Source organism: Ips typographus, linkage group LG3, assembly GCF_016097725.1.
Source record: "Ips typographus isolate SLU linkage group LG3, UJ_Ityp_2.0, whole genome shotgun sequence".
Taxonomy (NCBI): Eukaryota; Metazoa; Arthropoda; class Insecta; order Coleoptera; family Curculionidae; genus Ips; species Ips typographus.
Genome location: NC_138424.1, coordinates 17,131,716 through 17,150,896, shown reverse-complemented (window position 1 = coordinate 17,150,896; position 19,181 = coordinate 17,131,716). Strand labels below are relative to the sequence as shown.

The window sequence follows — 19,181 nt, the reverse complement described above, 5'->3', positions numbered from 1 at the left end:
GTAATTTTCAGTATGCATTAAGATTACCTTTACTATAACATAATATTTAACGGACTTAGGACTAAACGGAGGTGATGGGGAACGATTGAACCTACGGATGATGAGTTGGGAACCTGTTACGCCAATGCACACCGCAAGGTACTTACTGCATGCACAACTAAATTGCACACTTATTTTAACTTAACCTAATTATATTTCTTTCTATAAGGTACGGTCATGAATTAGTATCATTGAATGGTCGGTTATTGGCTGTTGGAGGTTTTAATTACCGTAATGAGAGCTTAAATTCGGTGGAAGAGTTTGATATTAAAACCAACGAATGGATCTATGCATCTATGCTTTCCGAAAAAGGTAGATTGGGAGGAGCAGTCTTGAATTGCGTTAATTTAGAGTTCGTCTTGGGACAAACTAGTACCTAGTAAATGAGGACAATGTGATATGTACAGGACGTTAATTATTTTAGCAGATTATTAGGCTAGTTGCTATATTACAAAACCAAAGCTTTAATTTTGCAAAAGAAAAACGAACCAGTGTGTTCCCGTAATATCGTATTTCGGTAGGTTAATAGAGTCCTCTAGTGGAAACAATACAATCTCTGGACTGTAGATTCTAAGCTATTCTCAGTTCTAAATCGAGTACCTATTGTCATATAGTAGCTTTATTTTTTACAAACCATCTGTAAAATCATCAATCACATAATTATAATGATATTTATGTTTCACCTATACATTATGAACAAATAATACCTTGAAAACGATGTAGATTATAAGAACCTGCGGGCATTATAATAACGCCCGCTTATAACGCTTTAAAACCTTTTTTAATATTAGCAATGGCATTTTTATTCTTTCATTCCATAAAAACTACGAATTTCCTACCTTAGGATGCTCTTGACTTTTTAGGTAATAAACTTTCGTTAGCTTTTGCTGCATTTTCTTTTATATTTAAGGCCGAAACTTGTCACTATGTTCTCTCTAACGCCCTTTAGTACATAAATAGCTATAATATCGACTGATAATTATAATGCACTACCGCACATCTGTCTCTCAATATTTTACTTATTAGTTCTTTAGACTAGTGTCAGTTAGATTTTACCTTGAAATACTGTTTTATAATTAATAATAATAATAATAATCCCTTTATTTCCACAATTTAACATAAAAAACTGTCGAAAACGTCAAAAGATGAAAAATATAATTTAAAAAATTCAAATTATGTCTGTCAATCCCCAAAAACTAAAAACTTCTAAAAAAATTCCTCCGAGGAAGCAACACTTTTGTAGTAAAAACTTTTTTAATTTAAATTAAAAAACATGAACTGTTGGAGAACTTTTAATGGTACTTTCGAGGCTATTATAAAACCTGCAGGCATTAAAAACCATATTATATTGATTATTTCCTTCCTATCAATTTTGACCAATCGCTATCAAGAATTAGTATAACAAATGTAAATTTTAAGTGGAAAAATCACTTGGCAACTGTCAACTTAGCTGTCAGCAGTTTTACCGGAAAAAAAAAACGAAAAAATTTCACACTCCTCACAGCAACATAAAGAATAGTGTTACCCTTTCTAGCTTGAAAGTTATTGTTCTTATTAATTATTGTTCTTATTGTTTTAATTAAAATAAAATGTTTATTTAACTCAGGAAATAATCTTACCAAATATCCCTCCTGCATCTAATTTTTCCTGGGGAAAAATTGGAATACTCATTTCTAAGTAGTTTGTTTTAACAAATAGCATGAGCGATGAGTGGTTTTAAAAATCATCCGAGTCGAAGACGAGCTCGTGCTATTTGTTAAAACAAATTACTTAGAAACTCGTTTTTCCGAATTTTTCCGGAAAAATTAAATGCACTAGGGATATTACCCCCGATAAATTGCGGTGCGGTGCAAACCAGGTACCAGCCGATACTTATATCTAGTGTCATGATTGTGACAATAAAAGTTGGCGTAATATAGAGTCAGAAGCACATCAAGACGGAAATGATTTAACATAAATTTTAGTGCGTAACAATTTTTGCGTAATTTATTACAAACAGCCCCATTATGATCGTACCAGAGTAAACAGGAGTCAAAAGTTAATCCCAGCATCTTCGATGTCCTAGAAGAAGTTATAGCAAGTTATCAGAATCCTCAAACATAGTCGCTCTCTCCGACAAAGCTCTGTTATTGGAGAAATGAAGAAAGTTGGTCTTTGTTTATATTGAGATTTAATTGATTCTTATCGGACCACAACAAAATCCTATTAGAAACCAATTCGGTTTTTGCAATAGCGCCTTTAGAGCTCGCACCTAAAATAGGGATATTTGTGTCGTCAGCATATGCCGTAACAAAAACACCCGCAGCGACCCCATTAATAAAACTAAATTATTAATTTACTAAATTATCAATTAATGATCCCTGTGGCACACTTTTACTTAAAATTGAATATTTGCTTTTCTGTCATTCACTGAAACGTGTTGTTTTCTATCTTGAAGGTAAGACTGAATCACATTGAACCGAATTGTACCTCGAAAACCGTATCTATACAATTTGGCAAGCAAAATACGATGATCAAAAACACGAGAAAAATCCACGAAAAGACATCAATAGCGGACATCCTGCTGTCCAAGGCGTTTGGCTTTGACTCAAGTTTTGAAATCAGCTGTCAAAAGTGACGTTTATTTATTTCTTGTTTCTATGACAACACTTGAATGTTTTTTTTTTTTCTTTATTTTATTTTTAATTATTTTTTACCGTTAATTTATAAATTAGTTCTTTAGTCGTTAGTTATTTAAATGTATGTGAAAATACTGAAAAACTAATTTGTTATTCGGTCTATATCTGTTACTCATTGCAAGTTCATATTTGGTTTATTTGTAGGAATAACTATAGACATACTTATAACGTAGTAAATGTTTAAAAAGAGACATTTTTTAAAAGTTATATTCAATTATGAGTTCCATTTAAAATACGTAAGTTATGTCAATTATTGTGAAAACGGAAGGCAGTAGCAAAAAAATAAGCACGCCACTGGAATCACATATAAAAAGTGGCTTAAAAATGTGTTTGTTACACTTCGATATTTCAATAAACCAATAAACAAAAGAGTTTTCAAAAAAGACGAAATTCGAAAAACGCCCTCTAGCTCCGCAAACTGCCAAGATATCGAAATACGGTTTTTGCCTTTATTCTTTTTTCAAAAATCGAGCTCTATACATGCATACTAGTTTTTTTTCCTATCTAGCCAAGAAATGGGGTTTTCCTCTCAAAAAACACTAAATCCGGGCAATCTGTATAGTGTGTCCACGATAAGCAGCGCCACTATGGGGATCTGGAAAACGGTTAGAATTACAGATTTGGTTAAATGGGAGAAAAGTTGCGTAATCATGGTCTTATGGCCGATTGCACCAACGAATTTCATTTCAGTTGCCATTTGCATGTGACAGTTCAGATTGCAAATTGTCACAATCAAAACAAGACTTAACTAAGTCAGCTTAAAAATACGATGGTGCAAATAGTCCTTAATAAAATGACATGTAGAAAACATCGGCTTTTTTTCGGTTTTTGAGATATTTTGCAAAAACTGAATTTTGTAATTTTACGTTTTATTTTTTGTGACGTTAATATTGGACCTAGACCAAAACTTATGACACTTCTCCGCAGGAACTTTTAAAGCTTTTTAAAGTGGCATTATCAGTTTTCCATTCCGACGTTTCCTCTTTGCGGAACCATCCTCAACTTTATTTTATTAAGTACGGTCCTAATGTTTTTATGTTAGATTTTGAAAGCCCTTTTTATTCCGAATTCAATAACGTATGAAACTTATTTTTTTTTATTTAAATTTTTCTTAATTTTGGGATCGGATAAAACTGTTTTTTCTCGTCTTATTTTTAAGTTCAAATTAATAATAACCATCTAAATAACCTGAACAATTTATTGGCATAGACAATTTTTAATTAAAAATAAAATAAAAAATAATGTTCAAAGCCGTAATATAGGACTTTATTAAAATCAAAAAACAGAGTAAAACGCATTTAAACCATAAAGTGTCATACATAATTGAATTCGGAATAAAAAGGCCTTTTAGAATCTGATATTAGAAAACAATGACCGCATTTAAAAAAAATGAGGTTGATAATGGTACCGCAAAGACGAAACGTTACAAAATAGCTATTTATGTAACCAGTTACGAAAAGATCGATTTTGTGGTCATTACAATTGGTCCTACATTTTGAATGAGTTACACAATAAGACATTTTCGAAACTTGTTGCATACATAATTTTTTCTAATTTTGACCAAAAAGCGGTAAAAACCATCTTTTAAAGTGATTTAACACAAATATTCACTTTCATAGCACCTTGTATATACAGTGACAACGACGTGTTATGATGGATGTCGCCCATATGTTTCTACGGAAATGCATAAAAACAGGGAGTGATGAAATGAACTTTTCATAACTAGTTACATAAAGTGATACTTTATATAACTAGTTACATAAAGTAAAACGTTTTGTCACTCTAATCAGTTTTGAAAAGTGTCACTTTATATGCCAAAATTAGAAAAAATAACTTATAGTGCCACTTTAACGAGTTTTTTAAAGTTTCTGTGGACAAGTGTCATTAGTTTTGGTCCAATATAAACGTAAAAAAAAAAATGTTAAATCGAAAAATTAACTTTTTTCATAATATCTCAAAAACGGAAAAACATTTTGACGTTTTCTAAATGTCGTTCTATTAAGGCCATGATTGCGTAACTTTTCTCCCATTTAACCAAATCTGTATATTTAAACGTTTCCAAGATCCCCAAAAGGTAATTTGGGATGTGAAAATTTGTTAAATGAAATTTAGACAGTGGTAAAAGTTTAAATTGTAAAATACATGTATCGTGGTGCCCGGAACTATTGATGAAGCAGGATCGGGGTGCCTCCGACGCTTCTGTCAAGCGGACCTCTAAAGTTTGTAGTACCCGAGAAGGAGGACTGGGAATTCTCTCAAAATTCTATCATCCCGTCGCATGGAGACGTCTGGTTTACAGATGGATCCAAAACCGTTACGGGGGCAGGAGCAGGTGTGTATGTTGCGACTTCGGGGACGAGGCTTAGCTTCCCTCTAGGCTGCCACTGTACCATCTTCTAAGCCGAGATCTTCGCGATCATCCGATGCGGAGAGTTCATTTTAAACTCACCGCTACGCCGGAAGAATATATTTATTTGTACGGACAGCAAGGCAGCAATGGCTGCCTTAAAAGCTTTCAACGACGTCTGCGCTGGTGCTGGAGTGTAAGAAAACACTCTTGTCGCTCACGCGGATGGCCAAGGTACGTCTAACTTGGGTTCCAGGGCACTCCGGTGTTAGGAGAAACGAGGAGGCGGACAGGTTGGCCCTTCGTGACTCCAAAGAGAGACCCGCAGGGCCCGAACCTATTGTAGGACTAGCCGGCGCGGTCGGATCCGCCATTGTGGACCGTATCTTCTGGCAAAGATCCGATATTACTTGGGAGGAGGCCGGAGGCATGCGGCAGTCGCGATGTCATATGGGCTTCTTTCCAAGAATCAAGTCGAAGTCCCTGATGAAATTATCCAGAAAGGACCTCAAATGTCTGACAGGACTTCTCACGGGTCACTGTCAGATGTGAAGACACATGCACATTCTGGGTCTGTCACAGGATCCGGAATGTCACTTGTGTCTGGAAGACGAGGAAACTCCGATACACGTTCTCACAGAGTACCCGGCACTTGCGACGATTAGAAAAGAGCTTTAGGGTAAGAAGGTGATCAACCCCTTAGATATTCAAGTTACCCGGCCAAGGAAGCTCTGCGGCTTTGTTAGGGCCACCAAATTGGAGGGGTACTAGCTTGTGATGGGTCATAATGGGCCCTGCTAGCGGCCTAAGTGTCTTCTCCGAAGGGAGCCCATCTAACAATATTACAATTTTTATTTCAAAATGAAATACGATAAGAGACAACCGGCAACATGTTCCCTACCCAAGGCCAAACGAGGTCAGACAAAAACATCACCCCGACATCAAAGGAATTATGCCGGCTGTCCCTTCCTATTAAATATCTATTCTTTGGTTTGTCATTACCTAATTTAATTGACTGGTAGTTTTGACAAGTATGGTTGTTGTTCAGTTTGGACAAAAAAGGTTCCAAAAGTGATGCCTCACACATTCACCCATAGAGAGTATGCCGATATGATATTCGTGTATGGTTTCTGCAATGGTAGCGCAATTCGAGCTGTTGATTAATATCGACGTCGTTTTCCAAATCGACGAATTCCTAATCACAGTTTTTCAAAAATTGTTTGCAAGGGTCCAGGAAACTGGCTTGGAAACAGCGTAAGGATTGATTGTGGAGGAGAGGAGGGTTTAGATGCTGAAATTGAAGAAAATGTTCTGGATATAGCTGAAGAGAATCCTGGAGTTAGTACGAGGCGGATTAGTGTTGAACTTCAAATACCATTACATGTGGCTGTTTGGAAGACGCTTAGAAAAAACGGTTTAAAGCCTTTCCACGTTCAACTAGATCAAAGTCTTCATAAGGTGATTATGACTTAAAGGTTCAATGTTGTGAATGGATCCAACAAAATCGAGACCTCCACAGATACATTTTATTTACCGGTGAAGCTCAGTTTACCCGCGATGGAATTAACAACTATCACAATGAACATCTTTGGTTCGATGAAAATCCTCATGCCACGTTTGAACGAAACTTTCAACATCGATTCAGTATTAACGTGTGGTGTATAATGCTCAAAGACCAATTGATTGGTGCCTTTTGTATTGGATGGACGTCTTACTGGATATGGAGATTTACGGTTTTTGGAAGACGAACATGTTGGATGATGTTCCGCTAATTGTTCGACACCGAATGTACTTTCAGCATGATGGAGCCCGCCTCATTTTAGTCGCAGGATGCGTAATTTCTTGGATAATCGTTTTCGTGATCGTTTTATTGGCAGAAGAGGACCTCATGCTTGGCCACCGAGATCACCAGACTTAAAACCACTGGATTATTGCCTTTGGGGGTGGATGAAATTACTAGTATACGAAACAAGAGTAGAGACCGTGGAAGAACTACGAAATAGAATTTTCAATTCCGCAAATATTATTAGAAACAATCCCCAAGAAATTCAGCGTACCACTCGACAGATTAATAAGCGTGCTGCAGCTTGTATTGAAGTTGGTAGAGGTGTTTTCGAAAATATTCTAAATTAGTTTAGTTTTGTTGTTTAGACCACAATTATTTGTTTGTATTGATTTTAAAATGACAAACAGTCACAAAAAACCTAAGGACCGATTATTTCAGCAACGGTTAAGAATCGAATTAAACAATATGGGTTCATTTATCTTATTTTAACCTCCTGAACGCATTCCTAATATATTTCCCTTTCCTCCCGAAACCTTGTATAAGTAACTGTCCTTTATATTTCGTAAAACAAAAAATCGAACTACGCAAAATTAAAAAAAGAATGACAAAAAAAAATTTATAATAAAATAGGTTTGATATAATTCTGCTATTCACAATATACATCTAGAGAAAATACCTCGAAAAATTTACGAAAATTGCGTAGAAAAGTATATTTTAATGACTGAAGTGTGTACATCATTGTATAAAAATTACTAAATGTTAAGTGGACGACGCTAGATAAGCCGTTAGAAAAAACACAAAGTTAAGGAAATAACACAATGTTGAGTTTACTAAATAGAAAGTTAAGGCATGATTTACAATAGTGACGTGGCAATGGAAAGAATTCAGAGATTCAACTTACCTGTTATAATAAAAATTAAAATATACAAATTATGCTCACAAAATATGTACATGTACTTACAATTGTGACCTAAATAAATTTATACAATTTCTTTACCCCGGTTAGAAAACGCGAAAAAAAAAAGTCCTTATTAAGGCATAAAATGTCCTTATAAGTGTTTCACAAAGGTACCACAAAATTTATCAAATCAGATCTATACCTTTTTAGTAACTTAACAGGGACATTGAAAAACTAGGCCCTAAACTTACGTTGAAAATAAATAATAGTAAGTCACAAATTGCATATATCACTACAGATTACTGGACTGTTTGAGCGATGAAACCTTTCGTTGTTTTTTGAGTCCATTTATTGTCTGGTCACGTGGCTATTTGACTGCAAAAGAAAAAAAATATAAACATTCAGATTACAAATACGTTTTTAATATTATCGCATAATATACTGGGGGTTTCTTTGAACAAATGCATTTCTAAATATATCAAAAAGTTATTTATACAAGAAAAATAATGAGTGTGTGTCATTCTGCACATTTTTGATTTTTTCTTGCAAAACTCTAATCGTTTTCGAGAATTGAAATTTCGTAATTCCGCCATTTTTAGAACTTCAGAGACTGTGAAAAGCTCAAAATGTTCGCTTTAAACTGCTATTTCACTTCTTGCTAACCGCAACACGATTGAAAACATACAGGGTAACAAATCAGTTAAACTTGAAACCAATGCTCTGCCAGTTGTAACCGTGTAACTCTAACTGTTTCTGAGATATTCGACTTTTAGTCATAAGTTAGTTTAGTTTAATAGTTAAACAGTTATCGTATGATTGTGAGGCAGTCGAAGACTTCCCACAAGTCTCTAGGCTACAGAAAGCATTCCTAAATAACCACCACAAGAGTATCGGCATTCTGGCGAGGGAAAATGGCGACAAGGCCGCCAACCTCCAAGAGAGCGCTGAGATTCTTATGGAAACTCACTTCCCAAGTTCTGTCTTTCCTGAAACGACGAACTGGACGGAAGTACCAACAACCCCTTCACAATACGACTGGTAATGTGCTAGTGCAGTAATTGATGAGGACCAAATAAGGTGGGCCATATCCGGCTTTTCCCCCTTCAAGTCACCAGGACCTGACGGTATAAGACCAGTCCTACTTCAATGGGGACATTGTTATGCCGCACCTGGTTGGAGTATTCTGAGCCTCTTTAGCTCTGAAGTATATTCCCAGTAAGTGGAGAGAAGTACGAGTGGTATTTATACCCAAACCAGGTAGGATGGATTACATCTTACCAAAAGCATTCCGACCAATTAGTCTTACATCGTTCTTCTTAAAAACAATGGAGAGGCTTTGCGAGCGGTATATAAGAGATGAGGTGCTGGTTCACCATCCACTTCACCCAAATCAGCCAAGTCCATTGGATAATAAAGAATCCACCCTGGGTATATTCATAGATATCGAGGGAGCGTTTGATAAAACTACCTTTCCGACAATTACCCAGCAACTTAACTCCAGGAATGTACCCCTGGTAGTAGGAGAATGGACACTGGAGATTAAGATGCTCTCCAGTAGAGCAATAAGTATCAATGTAGAAGACATCACAGTGAGAGGACTGGTTATGAAGGGATGTCCACAAGGAGGGGTCTTATCACCCCTTCTTTGGAACATAGTTCTGGATACCCTAATTAATCACCTCAACAATAATAGATTTTACACAATTGCATACGCAGATGACATAGTTATCTTGCTGACCGGCAAATTTGTGAACACACTGTGCGATAGAACGCAAGATCGGATCAAAATAATAGAAACATGGTGTAAGGAACACTTACTGTTGATCAACCCCGACAAAACTGAGATGGTCCTTTTCACCAGGAAAAGAAGTTTATCGGGCTTAAAACCTCGGACAACTCGGGAGGATGTACAGGGTGCTGCATTTTCGATGGTTTTACGGGGTACAGAGAAAACGGTAATAGATAGAAAAAAAGTAGCATACGTGTTCCGATCTCTTTTTCCGAGCTGAGATGACTGGCGAAGAGTGGGCTGCGCAAACTTCTTTTGTTTCAAAGATACGGGGGGCTTTTGAAAATTGGTAATTTTGGAACCTCCTCTGTATTTCATTTGCTATTAAAGTTATCAAAAAGGAAAAAACGGTTTCCGGTAGAAGTTTTGACGTAGAATCCAATGGCGTAGTCATTTTTTTTTATTACGTTTAGTTTCTGACATATGACACTAAGTTATATTTTTTTAAATGGAACACCCTATATATTTTTAGTTCATTTAATTCTGTTGATTTTTACCTTTTCAATTGTCAAATAAAACGAAATGGATTGGATTTAGGTATAGGCAAGTAAATTGAAACGTATAGTAATTTTTAATGCTCAAAACGATTCCGTCATAAAAAATGTGGGTTTCTATTTAAAAAACTTGAAATTTTTAATTTTTTTGGCAAGTTTATGATTTTTTTTTGACGACCCTGTATACAAATGAGTCATTACGCACCCTCAGTTTAATAAAACGATCCTTTATTTACAATAACCCAAAGTTTCTTTGCAAAATAAAATACGGTTTTGACAGAGTACAAAAATATGTTGAGCGTTGCAACTGTCACTTTTTTGGAAAAACATTAAATATTTCGAAAACGGCTAGAGATAGGCATAGGGCATTGTACACAAAAGTTGGTCAGAATTTTCTGAGGAATCCAAATATGTAATAATATATAGGGTGTTCTATTTAAAATAAGAAAGTTGTTATCGATTTCAGTACAACCATCTTGAAAATATTTTAGTTAGATTGGGCATGCCCACATCAGTATCCTGCCAAATTTTCAAAACTCTCCTATTTATACTTTTTCCAATATCAATCGATGTCTTTCGTCGTGGGACACCCTGTATACTATTATAACATAAGCAAACCTTTCAGGATTTGAGAATTTAATTAAAATTTAGACTACCGTTTTATATTTATATCATATCTATTTAATTGAGGAAAGTATTAACATTAATTACTAGCCTTCTTGCGAGAAATTCAAAAATGAGATTAGAAACAGGGTGTTTTATTTGAAAATCAAAAGTTGGTGTTCTTTCCGACTCATCTGGTAACAAAAGTCCTAAATATTTTGGAAAGGCCAAAATTAAGGATACACTCCAAATTTTAATGAAAAATATTGAGTTGTTCTCTAGAGATTTTTAATATACCATCACCGTGAATCACCCTGTATAGCATATACTACTGCCGTTGAGAAATTACCACATATCCAAACTGTTTTAAATTACAGCTTTAATAGCAAATTAGATTTTTAGGAGTATATTTCTTAATACTGTTTTTCCCGGCACTTCCAAGTCGATTTTAACTACAACTTTAAGCGAAGTTGAGGTTTGAATGTGACAGATCAGGTGCAAAATGACACAGCCTAAACTAAACTTATCTAAGTGTCCTTAAACTCAACTTAGCCAGGGAAACGAACATAGATGCTTAATAATGTTGTTGCAGGATTTAGAAACAGAATAGGAATAGGTTTGTTTATATTTATTTTGTAGTCAGATTGTCGCTATTTTAATAGTATATTACATACTCAGGTGGAAAGTGTTTGATTGTTGTTTGTTGAAGTTGAATAAACGACTGGTGATTTGTTTACAATCTTGACAACGTCATTATTGTGCTATTCTGTCTTTAATATTTTGAGCTGAAACGTTTCTTAAAGTGCTTTTAACATGGAGATTTCTGAAGACGCAGATGTTACTACTCATCATCACCTGAGCTGCGAGCTGTTGCAGAGGTGGCAGCACAGTCTCTTAACTATAAAAAATTAGCCTGTAAAGTGTATTCTTATGTAGGTTGGTAGTTATCGTAATTAAAGATTTGTTCATTAACTTTAGTATATTACTTAAAAATACATTAAACGACTTGAACCACGTTGCGTTTTCCTTTCGTTCCCTCTAACACTGCTCGACCCATTCTAACCTCTATTCGAAGTGTCAACATACAATGTTGACTGACTTATACTATTTGAACACTCTCTTATACTACTCTAACATCCCCCTTCTTAAAGATCTAACCTCTGAGGAGGCCTTACAAGGCTACCTGAAGATGTTAGGAATGCACACACTGGCGCGAATAATTTGGTGCGACGGCGAAATTTTCGCCTCGCGAAATATTCGTCGACTCAAAGTCTTTGGCGTATAACGAGGAGCAACAAACTGGCGCGAAAATTTCGCCTGGCGACAACGAAACTCCAGCGGATTTTATTTCTTTCGCGACAAGCCGCGTTTTCTGTCGTTTTCGTTGCGAATCAAAGATGGCTTCAACTGAAATGATAATAGAGTTTGTAAAGAAATATCCGATTTTATACGATTTAAGTCTTCTCGTAAATTGGTATATCGTTTTTCGATGTCATCTTTAATTAGATTTAATATTTCATCAAAGCAAGCAATGTCCATTCTGAAATATTTATAAAAAGGCTTTTTATCTAGTCGCAGTTGTGGCCAAATTTATATCATGTGTCCAGAGCTTTTTTCTAAAAAAAAAACACCAACTTTAGCACAAAATGTTACTTTTTATTACTCAATTGACGTTAAACATTTTCCTGTCCTGTAAATGTTAAGGCGCTACTGAATTTAAGTTCCCACATTCCCCCGGCCGACAAAAGGTAGTCCCTAGCTTTTCACAATATTAATTATATTGACAGAAAGTTCACTAGGCAAATCTTCTAAACAAAATAACATTAAATTAATGATACTTTTAAGTTTTTAATCATGGTGGCAATGTAACAGAAATTTGACACCACAAATTTTAATCTTATAGCAAACGAAAAAAAGATAATGATAATATAGAAAAAAGAGATAATGTAAAAATATCCTTAATGGATTTTCCCCCTTATTACAACAACACAAACAAAACTTATCATAGTTACATTGAAACACTAACCAACAAAGTATAGCCCCTAGTTTTTCACAGAATTAAAATTAAAAATAAATCATAAAATTTAGTATCTATGGACACAAGTTCCGATAGGTTGATAAAAAAAAAATGTCTGTTATTTTCGCTAGTATCCCGTTCATACCCCAAAAGAAAAATTATAAAAGAAAACATATAACAATTAGAATAAAAATAAATGTTTTTGTTATTTTCTTACCTCTAGAGTTTGTAAAAAAAAAACTTAATGTCTCTATGCTTTAACACTGAGGGGGGAGACTTTTCACTCGCGATTCACTAATATTCCGCGCACTATTGTTTGTTTGGGGATTCTATCTTCTTTTCGCGGCACTTCACTGCACTAAACACGGCTTCTGAAGACAATTTGGACGGTGTCTGGATCCTGGAACTACATATCTGTTTACTGCTCTGGATGTGCAAGTGGAACAATTCCCAGAACTGTATTTTCACGATTGCCATGGTGTGTGGTTCGTGATCTAATTAGTGACGAGCCGGAACGGGACTGAATTATATCGGGGTGACCACAAGGGTACACCGCAGGTATCTATTGTTAGTTATATGGGGCTGAGGTGACCGCATGGATACACCTCAGGAATTATAATTTATATAAGGAAGAAGAGGGTATGGGACCTGGAACCGATGATGGTATGACTGGCCGAGGACAAAGATATCACTAGAGCAACATAATTTCTGCCTAGTTCAGTACGCATGGGGACTGCGAAAGCATGGCCTATCGATCTTTTGGTGACCCTGGTAGAAGACGAGCATCCAGCGGACATTTGATTCACGCACTAGCTCGAGCGGGCTATGGTGCGAAACTATGCTATGCTCCGTTGGTTTATGCCTGAGTGCCTCTAAGGCCGTATCCTTTCTAATCAAAGCTGGCAACGACATCTCTCTGACCTCTGAAGGTTTTTTGAAAGATGAGTGACCGTGGTAAGCAGGTTACCACGGCTTAGTGTGTCTATTCCTACCGCGGCCACGATCACAAACCGACTCAACTGTGGTCGCGGTCTGACGTCCCGTGGCTGGTTTTTCATCGTCAGCGTTTCCAGTCTCCTTAGAGAAATGCCCGGGCCTTTAACTTTTGCTGATTCTAGTTTCTATTTCCAGTGGCGTGTATTAGTTTTTACCGAGTCTGATCCAAAGCCTTGTTCGCTCTTGATTTGGTAGTGGCTTCTTCGCGTAGCTACTCCCGTCAGTGTTAAATGCAATAAAAAACGTATTACTACCTACTGCTATTTTAATCTTAATGTCTAACATTCCCGTTATAATAATAAAATCCCTTGTAAAATATATAGGCATATGGATAATAGCCTTAGTTAAGTTATACACTAAAAAAAAAAAATCCCTTTGTATTGTTACGATTTTCCTGTGGGTTCACACAAAGTCAATTTAGCTCAACAATTAATACATTTATTTACACTTCAAAACACTCCGTACAATAATTAACACAGCTACTAAAAACACTACTACAATTCCACAATTACTCCTCTATTTAAACTTTACCGCGTTCCCAAATTCACTACAACACTACACTCTACTCTACACTGTCGTCAACGCCGCTTCTTTTATATTCGCAAACCACGTTCTAGAATGACCGCGAAACGCTTCGCGGGTTGCCTTGACCATTCAAGAATCTTCCAGGTAGCGCTTCCTAACTGTGGCCTACTTTAATACGCGCCCGGCTAGATATTGCGGCGCATCGGTTTCATCCCGAAGCGAGCGCTCGTTAAGAAGTATCGAGCATAGTAGGCCCAGACCGTAACAATATAAACCTATATTATAAATTGTCCATTTGCCTGTCACTGGTTTTGTTTTAATACATTGTAAAGGCTTACTGCGATTCTTCGAAAACTTGCAATATGCTTATCCAGCGCTGCTTGCCCATATTATTTCATGTGAAAACAGTTAACGTCCTAATATTGAAACTTTGTAATTTTTCTCTTACGTGCCCCGTTTGACTTTTATAAAGTCTTCAAGTTACATTTTGCAACCGTTTATTTATTACGTTTAGGAACTCATATAATTTTTGAAATTGTAAACCCGTGGAATTTAACGCCCCATATTTTGAATACGGTACTTAATTACCGCATATGCTCGTAGTGTACCTACTTTTTTCGCCCCAATATGCTTTTCTTTTATTTGCCCCTTTTTTTATATAGGTATTTTATTACATATTTAAAATGAACACAAAATGTACAATATGTTTTGTTTAACATTGAATTGTCAGATATTAATAATTAATCGGAACTTTAACTTAGGCAAATAAAAAAATAAAAAATATTATAAAAATAATATAGTTTCTATTAGCTGGTACTTGTTGTCTGGTATTTGTAATGCTAATTCATTGCTGTCAGTAATGCTGTCATAATTTACTGTCATTTTTACTGCTTCATAATTAATATTTTTTATTTTTTTTATAGTATAAGTTTCCGATCATTTATTAATATCTGACAATTCAATGTTAAACAAAATTGTGTGTTCTTTTTAAATATATAATAAAATATACAGGGTTCCATTTAAAAAATATTGTTTTACTTTGTATCTTAATTATGAGTCACCCTGTATAATAGATTGTGGTTGCAAAATATAGTACATATGCATCCTTACAATTTTTATATAAAGCCTTTTTTAAAATTCTTTCTTGTTTAAAAAATAACAAGGGGGTGTCGCTTCCCAGACTCACCCTGTATGTAAGAATTGAGGGAAGAATAAAAACAAATTTCCCCGTACTAAACCAATTTAATAATTCTTATTCCAATATACCACTCTCTCTGCTGGTGAATATCAGAATGCCCTCCACTTTTCTTAAATCCCTTAACTAAACACCCTAAGAGCACCCGTCTCACAAGTATCTTATTACATAGGCCTATTTCTTATCTGTTACAATAATAATTCTCAGGGCACTTAAAATAACTTAGCCTAGCAAATTCCCAAAGGACGTCCTTTTACACCAATAAGTATGTCGCCATCCAAGTGTGGTTGATAAAAGACGCACTCAAATACCACGAGCCCGTGTGAAGTTCATATGATTGCTAACATAGGTATATATTTGTGGAGATCGACTCTGAGTTTTGCTTTCACTTACACTCACTACTCCACAAATGGACTACTACTTTTTGAAAAAATTTCTTGTTGAAGCTGCCCTAGAACGTTGTCGGTGTAATTTCGGGACACCCTCTTTATAACATAGAAGTAAATGTAACAATTGTGCTTAAAAGTAAAGTAGAAGAAAGAATAATTTAAAAGTATTCCGTTTGGTTGGCGTGATGAGACTTTTTAATAAATTTGGTCTTTTTCATTAGGCCAGGAGTTTTAGTTCACCCATTAAATAATAATAAATAATAGCAAACTGACAGTTACCTATCAATTATAAAACAGTATTTCTAGGTATAACTTAACTGACACTATTCTACAGAACTAATACTTAAAAAAATCAATAATTTCATCGCGATCTGGCACCTTATGTTGGATATGTTGAGGACAGCCACTAGATGCCGTTAATTGTATGGAATTGTAATTGTATTATTAGAACCATATGGATCCAAAATTCTGAAGAAAAAAAACAAAAATGAAATTTTTCTTTGAGATAAAGATCAAAGAGATTGCTAGGTTCTATTCTCTTTCGGGGATCGTAGTATTGATTGGCATTTTCCTAATAAAATAATTTAGTTAGATACAAAACCAAACAGCACTAGTAAATACTGGCCGTCACTACCGTCAGTACCGTACTGTCACGCTGTCACGTGTCCCCTGTCAACAGAGTCAATAAATGTGCTAGTCAAAGTGAATCAGTTCAATTAACAATAACAAATAGTTTTTTTTTCGATCGGTGTGCGGAACGTGGTGGCTGTGAAATTTTTGCTTTCCTGTTTATTCGCCCGTTTTCGAGAATCTTATTAAGTCCGAGCTGGTGTGTTTCCTATTATTAACCTGGTGAGTCCAATTTGTTAATTTATTTGCTATCTATCAGCAACACGCTTATTCCGCTACTATACCCAACTGTAGCCTACACACTCTAGCTTAGAGCTTTTGCATACATTCCGCATAGGGGGGCCCTCGGGCCCCCCTCCCTAGCAGCTTTAATCATCCGTCTCAACAAATACCTGCCTCTCCCATGGAGATTCCTAATTTAGAAGATTCTTCTCCAAATGAAGAAAAAAACACCACAAAGACTTGGACATTCCTGAGGCAGAATTACTTCTCAAGACTGCAAACTGGATCAGAAACTCTAATCCTGTTCTCAGACAAAACATATCTTTAATCCATAAACTTAGATCAATAATTTACAAAATCTCAGCATATGAAGAAGACGCATTTCCTACTTTTTGGTTATTACTCAACATAATGACCAAACAAGAAATATCCATCCCATGAATCTGGCTAAATTACTATTTCAAAATAATGTGGAAGATTTGAAAGAGGTGCAACCTAAAGGACGTAATAAAGTGGGCATATCCTTCAAGACACCTTTGGTGCTAATAACTTCATAAAAAGTAACCCTATGGCAAAGGAAACTATAATGCATACATTCCCCCCCCCAGTTTAATGTAGAGGTATATAAGAAATGTGGGAGACACTATCACTGAGAAAGACCTGATACAGTATTGGAATTGGTACCAGAGGCTCAAAGTCAATCAAAATTGTGGATGCAACTAGATTCAACAGGCGAATTGCAGAGAATGGTGTTACGAGAATAGTTCCCAGCAACACTTTTCTGTTACAATTTTGCAGGTAAGAATCTACCTGTAGAGAAATTGAACTATTTAATACCAAGTCTAAATTTTTATTTCTATAATATTGTGTGTTAAATGTTATAAGTAGGGCATCACAAAAAATCAATGCAAAAAACAAGGAAGCATGTCAAGACTGCTATAAAAGTACACTCGAAAGTACACCAGGAAAATGAGTACTTGTGATAGAGAGTTAACAACTCAGCCCCCAAAAACTGTCCTAATTGTGACGAACCAACAAGCAGAAAACTGTAAAGAATACATTCGTCAACACAATATCAACAAGGCTATTGCAGAATATAACATAAGTTTATTTGATGCTAACAAACTATTCCACGGAACAACAAAGACAACTCAAATTCCCAAATCCTACTTCAGGATTTTCCCAACACCACTCCAGGCAGCCTTGACACGCCTCATTTTTAGCCTCACAAACTAATTCTCAGGATAGAATTTGCGCAAGTTTTAATTTCATCCACTAACCTTAATTAAAAAAAATAAATCCTAACAACAATAAAATAACAATTATATTAGTCTTCAAAATTTACTACATTTTCATAAATAACTTAATATATTCATAATTGGAAATTTTATAAAATTTACTTTTTACAAAATTATTTTTGCTCTGTTTTCTCTTTTTTAATTTAATAATTTTCCTTTCAGCATAATCTTAGACAAGCTTTGTAACTATATATAGGGTCTTGACTTTGGGTTTTTTCTTTGTCTGATTACTTTAGTAAGTTTGGATTGGTCTTTGTTTCTCTGCTTACTCTTTTCTCATGGCTTATAGTTGTTTGAACACTCATCCCATTGGAATATACGGGGTCTGGTTTCCAACCGGGACTCTCTGGTTACGCTGATGCGAGATAATAGCCCGACTTGGTCTTATTAATGAGACCTGGTTGCAAGCTAAACATAACGTTTCATTTCCTCGTTACACGTGATTAGACAAGACACTCCAAAGGGTCGAGGTGGCATGCCATTATTATTCCATTTAAGATCATTAATCATAATTTGAATACTAATCAAAACGTACAGGTTTTAATTATAGAGCTTAAAGAAGTTATAGTTTAATTCAGATATGTTCACATAAAAAGCTGATTTTTTTGGGAGATTTAAATGCTCAACACCCTCTGTGGGGCTCTGGTTCTTCCAACAGGAATGGAACAGTATTGTTTGATTTCATTTCGGATTCTAATTTAATATGTGCGAATACCGGTAAACCAACTAGATTAACGGCGCCGGAGCAGCATAAAAGTGTTCCTGACATTGTATTGATTTCCCCTTCTCTTGTTGACAATTTTTCTGTTTACATATTGTGTACTTACAGTGGATATGAGTGATAATTTTCCAATAGGATGCAGTTTGCAAACGGTCATTGATCATACACAGTCAAGAGCAAACTCTTGTGTGCAGGTTTGCTACCAAAAAAGCAGATTGGCCGGTTTTTCAGACTTGATTCTTGAGGATTTTGCCAAAAACAAGAGTATCAGTTACGAAACTTTGGAAACTCAATTCTTAAGTCAGCGGAGGTTCCAATTCCTAAATTTGGGAATGCAAAGAGAATTGAGAAATCCATGGTGGACAATGATTGCTCGGAAGCGAATCAAAAGTAAGAAAACTGCATTAAAACAATATCTCAATGCGCCCTCGTTAGACAATTATGTAATTTCAGGAAAGTAGGGCTCATACTAGGAAAAATATTAAGAGAGAAAAAACGAACTAACTTTCAGTCTTTTTGTGAGAATCTTAATCCTTTGACTAGTATTGATAGGG

The 19,181-nt window shown here is 35.5% G+C and overlaps 3 protein-coding genes across 4 annotated transcripts in view; 2 read left to right on the top strand and 1 right to left on the bottom strand.

Moving 5' to 3' along the window:
- On the top strand, window positions 1–923 carry LOC145725785 (influenza virus NS1A-binding protein homolog A-like). The gene is made up of 2 exons (XM_081974638.1): window positions 1–138; window positions 209–923. Exons 1-2 carry the CDS (start codon window positions 98–100, stop codon window positions 417–419), a joined length of 252 nt encoding a protein of 83 aa, XP_081830764.1. The 5' UTR covers window positions 1–97; the 3' UTR covers window positions 420–923.
- Window positions 1–19,181, bottom strand: part of LOC145725779 (phosphatidylethanolamine-binding protein homolog F40A3.3-like) — a 276,881-nt gene that overhangs the window by 80,945 nt on the left and 176,755 nt on the right. The gene's annotated exons all lie outside the window — the stretch shown is intronic.
- LOC145725774 (kelch-like protein 17) overlaps window positions 1–19,181 on the top strand; it is a 105,339-nt gene that overhangs the window by 66,703 nt on the left and 19,455 nt on the right. The window lies entirely within an intron of this gene.